The sequence below is a fragment of the Cavia porcellus genome, unplaced genomic scaffold (genome assembly GCF_034190915.1).
Source record: "Cavia porcellus strain 051 isolate PalLab524CR breed Dunkin Hartley unplaced genomic scaffold, mCavPor4.1 scaffold_29, whole genome shotgun sequence".
Taxonomy (NCBI): domain Eukaryota; kingdom Metazoa; phylum Chordata; class Mammalia; order Rodentia; family Caviidae; genus Cavia; species Cavia porcellus.
Genome location: NW_026947512.1, coordinates 18,034,225 through 18,043,449, shown reverse-complemented (window position 1 = coordinate 18,043,449; position 9,225 = coordinate 18,034,225). Strand labels below are relative to the sequence as shown.

General features: G+C 50.8%; 1 protein-coding gene across 1 annotated transcript in view; it reads left to right on the top strand.

Annotated features, from left to right (window-relative positions):
* The first annotated feature begins 1,608 nt into the window (after window positions 1-1,608).
* The window catches only part of Mapkapk2 (MAPK activated protein kinase 2), a 41,839-nt gene continuing 34,222 nt past the window's right edge, over window positions 1,609-9,225 (top strand). Inside the window, exon 1 of the mRNA XM_063240091.1 lies at window positions 1,609-2,213. Within this exon, the coding sequence (XP_063096161.1) occupies window positions 1,926-2,213 (288 nt within the window). The 5' untranslated portion in view covers window positions 1,609-1,925. The remainder of the gene's footprint in view (window positions 2,214-9,225) is intronic.

Sequence of the window (9,225 nt, the reverse complement as noted above, 5' to 3'; positions counted from 1 at the left end):
AGTCACTTGGAGACTTGGATTCTGCTTCTGTCTCTAGAAGGATCTAGTAGGGAACTTCTTCTTCTCTCTCATCCCTGTGCTCCTTCCTCAATCCTTGATTATCTTTGTGCTTCCAGGAGGGGACAGCTATACTACAGAACTGGTGAGGTGATGATAATTTTTATTCCCTATGACTTAGGTAGTGCCATTGTCTTTGAAGACGCAGGGGATATTTGCAGAGTACACTCTTGACCTCCATCTTCGCTTCTTGCCTAGGAGGAAGTGACTCTGCCTTCCACTCCCAGGCCTGTGCTGACCACACTTCTGACCCCTCCAACTTGTCTGTCTTCTCCTCAGATTAATAACACCATCCACCACCTCAGGGTTGAGCATGATATCTTGTACACAGTCAGTACTAAATAAGTTCCACTTGAAAATAGCAAATATTCTTATTAGGAGAGCCTTGCCTGTGTCTGAAATGGAAACCCGCCCCCCATGCCTGCCTCCCTGCGGATACAAGTGTCTTTGGGTGAGAGGAAAGAGAAAAGAGACACTGGCTTTTGTGCCTGGTCCACCTTGGCATGCTCCCAAGAAGTCCTATCTCAGGATGTTCTTTGGAGTTTATTGGGACCTGTGTGGCCACAGGTCAAACCTCATTCTCTGATAATTTGTATCAGCTGAGGTTTTATCCTCTCCCATTTGTTCCTCTGTCTTACACTCACTTACTCTACTAGCTGGAGCATGGAGGCCAGCAGGAATGGACCTGGTCTAGGATGTGTCCAGCCAGACCTTGGTTCTGCATCTTCTTCAAAGACAGGGGCCTAACCCGGACTAGAATTAGGTTTCTTTAGAAGTACCCGCTCTTCCTATGACTGCAAGCTCGGAGACCAGTATTTCCACACTGGGAGTTAGAGCCATCCTCCCTCCAATCTCCTCTGCCACGAAGTCTCTGGGGATTCTGGCCAACACCCTAGGAAAAGGTCTAGCTCTCCTAGAGACAGGTACCAGTCTTGTCACCGTGGCACTGCAAGTCGCAGGGAAGCAGGTGAGGATGGAGGCAGCCTCCCTCTTAATGCACCCTGTCCTCTCCCTGGATCCCTTTGAGTTTATTTATATAAAAATATACTCAGGGGCCTAATTACTGAAAGGTCCATGTAACAAAACTTTACTAGAAAAATCAGAAGCTCTGGAGAAGAGGCATGTATGACTCACAGGACAGCGCTAAGGACATACTTCACGTTCGTCATACCCTCGTTCCCTCTGCTCCCTCCTAGCCAGCAGCCTCGCACTCCAGCCCCACGAGGAGATCTTTCCTCCTGGCCATGGCCCTGCTTCCCACAAGCGACAGCCCCTCTCCCAATTCACAGCAGCAGGTTTTCTAGCTGAATTACTTGGTAACTTTCGCATGTCTCCTTCTTCTCTCTGAGTTGCCTTAGCGAAGGACTAAGATTTCTCCTTGCCCTCGTCCTGTGCCCCAAACCCCGACCCTCAGCGCCAGGTCCTTCGAACCACCTAGACTCCTTGCGTCCTTCCCTTTAAGGGCCGCCCCTCCCAGGCCCCGCCCACCACCAGGGCCCGCCCAGTGACCCTCCCCTTTAAGGACCGGCCCCGGACGCAGACGAGCCTGTGACGCGGCCACCGGCCCGGGGCTGGGTACTTCGTCGCGCGGCCGCTTTCCCCCGGCCGGGCCCCCGCCTTCGCGCGTTCCCCGGAGTGCCAGGCCCCCGGGGGGCGGGGAGGGAGCCGGGCCGGTGGGCGCCGGCCAGCGGCGCGCGGCGGGACCCACGGAGCCCAGCGACCCGCCGAGCCTGGAGCCGGGCCGGGGCGGGGGAGCCGGCTCCGGCCCGGGGCGCACTTCGCCGCTGAGCGGAGGGTGGCGGGGACCCCGTCCCGCACCGGAGCAGGGGACGGCCGCCGGCCCGCCCGCCTCCACGGCCCCGGGCATCATGCTGTCCAACGCACAGGGTCAATCGCCGCCGGCGCCCTTCCCCGCCCCACCGCCACCGCCGCCGCCGCTGCCGCAGCCCCCTGCCCCAGCCGCGCCGCACCCCCCGGCCCAGCCGCCGCCGCCCCCTCAGCAGTTCCCGCAGTTCCACGTCAAGTCGACCCTGCAGATCAAAAAGAACGCCATTATCGACGACTACAAGGTCACCAGCCAGGTCCTGGGGCTGGGCATCAACGGGAAAGTTTTGCAGATCTTCAACAAGAGGACGCAGGAGAAATTCGCCCTGAAAGTAGGTGTGGGGCTTGGGAAGGGGCGGGGCCGGGCCGGCTGGGGCGCCCGGGGTCCGGCGGCGGACGGGGAGGTCGGTCCAAGTTTCCGGCGCGCTCGGGCCACGCGCGGAGACCCGGGGACTGGGACGCGGAGGGCTCTGCCATCTTGGCGCCTGAGCGCGTCCCGGGGACGTGTTCTCCATCCTCTCCGCCCTCTTTTCTTCCTTTCTGCGGGCACAAAAGGCCCATTACTCATTGAACGGGTTGGTCGGTCGGTTTGGAGAAGTCGGAGCTCCGAGGTTTATTTCGCCTCGCTCCTTATTTGGGAGCCGGAATGTGTGATTTCACTTCCCTGGGCCTCGCGAGGGCGGCCGCTCCGGCCCGGAGGCGCAAAGCTGGAGATTCCGCGGGACGCCGGCGTCCCCCCCCTTCCCCCGGCCTGCGCGGGGGAGGATTGTTGTGATTCGCGCGCGGGCCTCCCTTGCAGCGCCCGCCCACCTCCAGATGGGCGGCCCGCCGGCCCCGCGAGCTGACTGCTGTCTCCATAAGCTTCATTGATCCCTGCAGGCCAGGTCTCCGCCAACTGGAGACAGCCACTTTGGTCCTGGGTGCGGGCCGCTGATGGACAACAGGAGCAACGCTATTCTTGGCCTGGGGAAACCCAGCATTTTTTTCCCCCTAACTTTCTTTCTTGAGTGGGTGTGACAGGGGAGCATGACGATTTAAGTGACCACACCACTTCAGAAGTTAAACACAATAGACTGCTGCATTGGAATGGGTCCCAGATGAAGTCTGAGCAAGTCGTTCAGGGTCACCAGAAAGGTTTTCTTCCTAGAAGTGTTTCAGGTCAAACCACATCCCTAAAGGTGACAGAGTAGGTTTGTTTCCCCTGAGTTGCTTTAATGATTGGAGGAGGAGAGAAATACTTCCTGTGTTATGTTTTTTCTCTTCCTCTTTGGTCTGCACAGCTGGCTGGATTTCAATTATCAAATACTAAAGTAAGCTATGATTTACTTTAAGGCCCACTTACTGTGGGCCTATTGGCATATGCAGTCAAATGTATAAAACCTGGTACTTTGCGATAGGGCAAGCGTGTCTAGTTTCTGGATTTTAAGAACTCTGAAATTGTTTTCATTATGCCTTTACTCTCAGTGCTGTCAGATTTCTTTAGTTTCTTCTATAAGTCCCTGCCATGGGATCTCTGTGGTTGCCTTGGACTGTTGCAGAGGGAATTTATCAGTGTCTTGAACACTAGCATTTATGCCTTTGACCTTCTGTTCCATGATGAGGGACAGCGTGGGAGGAGGTGTCCTGTTGCTTGACCTTGTGGGTTGGAGGTGAGTGAATACAGTTTGCCCACAGTTGCTCTGCACCCTTGAGGAAGTGACAGACGCGCTTTCCAGGAGTGTTTTCTGTCTCTTCTGGGATGCCATCTGCGTTTGCCTGTCAGCAGTGGCTGTTGTTGCTCTTGGATAGTTGGAGTATAAAGACTAAAGAACAAAAATTCTCAACATCTCCGTATTCTGTTCAGTACACATGTACACACACAGATGTACGAACACCATAATCCAGAATGTTTTTGGGTGGCAGTTCAAGTTTCTGTCATAATTAAGAGGACAGAGACTTGAGTATTTTTCTCCTTTGAATAGTTTTAACAGAAAGAATCCAGCAGTATGTTAAACAGCACTTAGTTTATCCTTGCCTGCTTAGAAGTGGGTGATGACTGAAGTCAGTCTGTTTTGACAGGCAGCTTGTTCCCAGCTGAGCAGTTGACTCAGCTGTTAAATTGTAGATTTCCTACACATCTTTGTGTTAAAATTTAATAATAGAGGAAGAAAGGAGGGACAAGGGATTTGGTGACGGACAGCACTGTCAACAACACTTTCATATCCAAATATTGGCTAAGACATAATTATAGCTTTGCAGGAATCATGTTCAAAGGATCCTCCTGTTCCAGAGACATGCACCAGAGAGACTTCCTGATCTTGAATTTTGATTAACTTCAGGTGCTGAGTAGTGAAATGATTTTCAAAAGTAGGGGCCTTTTGATTATAAAGCAAGGGAGGAAGTTGTCAGGCAGGCAGGATTGATGACCCCATTGGGAAGATGCTTGAGTAAAAGGGAAGCGACCTGTCCTCTGTGCTGAGCTGTTCCTGAGGGGCAGGAAGTCTGCTTTCTTGTGGCTGTAACTTTGTTGGAAGTGGTGGCTGCCCAAGTGTTCTACTTGCTTTCTGTGGTCTTGTGACCTATTTGTCCTGTTCAGTAAAGTCAGTGTCTTATGAATGGTCCCAACTCACTCTGCTGCTCTTCGGCTGTCGTCCTGCAGAGCTGGGTTAGAAATGCTTTTGGTGAGTGCTATGACCCCATCTCATCTCTCCTGCACAGTTCTGAGTCATGCTCAGAAGGAACTTCCAGGCAGAGTTGGAAGAGACTTGAGTGATCACCTCATTTTGCAGATGAGAAAGCCATGGCCAGAGTGAAGAAGTGTCTTACTGTGGGTAAAACAGCCCTGCATTTGGCAGAGGCAGGATTAGAATCCAAGTTGCCCTGCTCCTCCTCTGAGGCTTCTCTGTTTCCTGATACTGACAGGCAGAGGCTGGTGCTGCCCCCATAGGGCTTCTCTGACCCCAGGCTGTCTTTTGGGTATCTGCCACCTTCTAGTCATATCCCCAAAGCAGCAGTTCCATGAGTTTTAGATCTGTAGTGACAAGCTTATTTAGCTCCCTTCTCCATTTCTTAGGGAGCATTTGATAGAAATATTATTTGTAGAAGAATATGGTAATTCTGTTATTGCTTTGGACCAGACTCCTAGTCTTGACTCTTTTATGTTTAATTGATTGTATTTCCCATGGAGTCTCTTAGCTGCTTTTTGCCTCTCTGTATCATGGTAACTTTCAGATATTAGCTGAACAAATTTAATTAAAGTTTGTACTGTTGTCCTGCTCTGCTATGCAACACTGATTTGTTGAAGCATGTTACTGCTTTACAAAACATGGAATGTTGTCATAACTTATCTCTGTTTATCTTTCCACTTCCTAGTCTAGAGGAAACAGTTTCCTGTAGTTTCTTCTTTCCTTTCTCCAGCAGGCCTCCTCCATTCATGTGCCTCTGTGATGTAGTTTCCTTTGGTGTCACCAAGGGAGGATTATTAGACCCTCGCTTGGTTGGTCTGGACCCTGTCGGAGGGGAATAGTCCTCACATCCTCCCTCCACCCCAGGCACTGCCCTATTCCATACAGCTTATCTTGCACACCTGAGAGATTGAAACCAGGTAATACACCTGAGTGAGAGGCAGTGTCTCAGGTTGAGGTTTGCTAGTGGTACGACAGCATGATGAAGTCACCCTGACCAAGCCAGCCTCTTCTGTCCAGTATGGTTCTGAGGAGTTAACGGTTTGCTGAGCACTTGCCATATTTTTTTCCTGTATAAAATCACCTATAAAATTTTGGGGTGTCAAGGAACCTATCTGGAGAAGGCAACATGAGCAAATGTAGTCAAGGCTGCCCCATTGAATGTGCTTGCCACTACCTAGATGTGGCTGCTAAATTAGAATTAATAACCATGGAGGAATGAAACTAACAAATTCACCTGCTGGCCACATTTTCATGGGTTGTGGAGCTGCATGTGTAGAGGCTGCTGGATGGGGCTGTGTGGGGGGGTGTGGATGAAGGCGAATGTATAGAGCAGAGGGAAGGAGTAGGAGAGGCAGGCAGTGGGGCCCAGAAATGAACCTACCTCGTGTTTGTGTTGAAGCAAGTTTTATAATGTTGGAGGGACTTGAGGATGTTACAAAGAAAGATTAGGCATGGCTAAAGTGGGGTTTATGGATTTTTGAAGGAAGGGCCGGTTTCTGCTTTCAGAGACCGTCCTTGTGAGCAATTGCTCCATGTGTGCCGTGCTGGCCTTGGCCCCAACTAGTCAGCCGCAGCAGGACTTCTGACATCACTGAGGCAGTATCGAAGCTGGATTGGCTCATGGTCCTTTTTCACTTTTGAATTTTGGGTTTCAGTAGAGCTTGAAAAGATTCTGCAGCTAATATCTAGAATCTGTGGCTGATGGGAGGGGAAGAAAGAAAGTCCTCTCAGGGCCTCAGGGACATGTATTGGTGAGGTCTGGGAAACAATGGGCTTTTTATGGTGAGGATGAAAGTATTGGTATCCACTTCTGAGAGATGTTTTGATTGCTTGGCACCCTGAGGGACTGGACAGCTTTAGTTCCCAGTTTCTTCAAGAAGCAGGTGCCAGGGATTTGGAGGAATGTGGGGAGGAGCCACGCCTCAGGACTGCTGGAAACAGTCCCTGGCTGAATCCTGGGACTGTGGAATAACAGGGATGGGAGTGCTTTGTGCTGGCGGTACCATGCCACAGTAAGCAAGAGCACAGTACCAGTACCAGTGTCTGAGTTGTTCATGATTCCTGAGCTGCTTTGGTGTCTTCTGAGCTAGGAATCTCCCTGATGGCCCAGGATCTGTGGCATAGGAATTGCGCTTTGCTGTGTTTCTCTGTCTACCTCAGGCCCTTTCCTCATGTCTTCTCTGCACTGCAGCTTCCCGGAGGCTCGGTGTCTTGCTGGGAGGCTGGTGGGCTGGGCAGAGTGATTTGCTGGGCTGCAGCTTCTTTTGTTTATGGTTTAAGGCCCAGGAGTAAATGAGCCAGACTTCCAGCAGTCCAGAGCCAACAGTCCTTGCCATCTGCTTGTCTTCTTTCTCATAGAGGAAGAGACAGGGCCTGTGTAAAAAAGGTTCAGTGTTTTACTTAGGGTTGGCATCTGAGCCATATCTTAGCACCTGGTTCCCTGGACCCTTCTCTGATTTGGGTTTCTTGGGTTTTTAGTTGTCAGAGGGTGGTAGTATTGGGGCTGTAGACCTAGAAGTGCAAAGCCAAGGTCTAATAACCCATCAGGTAGGATCTTTTCACGGCAGTGGCCATTAGACGGGCATTAATAAGGAGAGCCATGCCACTGGACAGCTTAGTGTACACAAGGGATATGACCCAATCAAATTGTGGGTTCTTTTCTGGCCTTTAAGACAATACTGATGTTAATGTTAGTATTTTAAGATGTAGGTGCATATATTTATCCCCTTGTAAGTATAGATATAAATAAGTAGAGAAGAGCTTGCTTCTGGGAGGTAAGTGCTAGATAAGAAAGTGAAATAAAACACAACAAAAACTAAAACTTCAAAAATAGTTGTGGTCTTTGTGTCCTATCAAATTGTGTGGCATTGCAAGGTCAGTTAAACTTTCTGGGCCTTAGGGCCCACATCAGAGGGTCAGGGTCCAGGAGTTTGAGAGTGCTGGCACTGTGATCAGGGAAGAGGTCATGCTAGAGGCCACAAGTGGAGTGAAGGCAGGGTAGGTGCTGACTGGCTTCAAGTCTGACCAACAGCAGTACTGGGGCCAGTGTGGATGCCCTTTAATAGGGCGGCTCGTGTCCAGTTAACTAACGGTTATCGCTGACCATTGGTTATATGAGGACTTGGAAAGTGTTCCAGCTAGCTGTTAGTAAAGATTAGGCTTATAAATCAGTGAGGTAGGTATCTTTTCTTCCATTGAAATCACAAGAATCTTAGTGTGGTGGGGATAGGGACAAGGATTTCTTTATTTCTCACTCCAGAGTCCCTTCTCATTGGAAGTCCTGGGGTATTTTTGTTTTGTTTTGTTTTGTTTTTGTTTTGGTGCCGGGGATCGAACTCATGACCTTGCACTTATCAAGGAAGTGCTTGAGCCGCAATCCCCAGTCCTGTCCTGGGGTATTTGAAGGCCACTGTGATTAGCTGCACAAACCATGCCCAGTGCAGGGCTCCTGACAAAGGAGTTAGTGTGTTTACTAATCACTTGCTGGACTCTGCCTTGGTGTGTGGTCAGTTCACTCACAGGGGTGCCGTCTTTCACATCACCCCCAGACACAGCTATGGGCTGCCAGAACTGACAGTTGGGGACTGCTTGCCAGCACTGATGAGAAAGTTAGATTTGTATCTGAGTCCATTCAGCCCCCAGAGAATGCTGGTCAAGATGAGAAATCTGGAGTCTAGGAAGCAAGAGGTGGAGAGGACTCCTGAGGATGTTTGTTCTGTCTTGCCCACTCACAGCAAGAGCAGTGGTTTCAGCTTTAGGGGTTTGAATTGTGGGGTCCTGTGTACTGGGTTGTTTCCCGTTGCTTTGGAGGAGGAAGCCAGGCTTACAAGAAAGGGGCATGAAGTTGGGCTTGGCCTCTGCCATTGTAGAGTTCTTGGGGAGTTTATTTCTCGGTCCAGTAAACACCTCTGTGTGCCAGCTGGCAGGTCAGGTGATAGGGCCCAGGACAAGGCCTCAAGGTCGGTCAGTCCCTATTTGTATGTGATGTTTCCTTCCAGGATCAGCCAAGCTGTATGTTCATTGTACTAAGAACCCAAGGTCTCCAGAAGGGTTATGTGAAAGGGCATTTTGTTCTTGAGGGATACTCGGGCAGCTCCTGGCCAGTGCCTATGTGAGACTCATTTGACAAGTGGGAAGTGGTGCCAGGGTTGAAAGTTTGGTGGCCCTTTTTGGAGCTGGTTCTGTCTCCGAGGAGGTGGTAGCATGGGGAGCTGCACTGAAGATGACATGTCTGTCTCTCTGGCTTATCTCTAGGACTGTTCTTTCAAACCTGAAGCAAAGGTGCCATCTCTCCATGGCGAGCGCTAAAAGGAGACCCATGGAGCCTTCCATGCCAGTGTCTGTACTTGGTTCTGCCATTTCTCTGTGGAGATACAGAGCTGACCACCTTGCTGCCATCTTGGGCATCCATATTGTTAGGAGGCTTCCAGCACATATTCACCATTTGCTGCCAGCCTCCTGCCTGGGGACTAGGACTGTTACTCAGCCTCTTGGTCCCAGTGGCTAAAAACAACCCTGCCACTGCTGCAGTCCTCCCCTCATAGCCAGGCCCTGATAGTCTGTCCCAGGTCTTCCTGCCACCCTGCTGAACCATTTATCTTACTTTTCACCTGCATCTTCCTCTTTGCCATCTCTTTCCGCCTGAGCTTCGAGGGCAGTTTGGGGCCAGTTCGCTGTG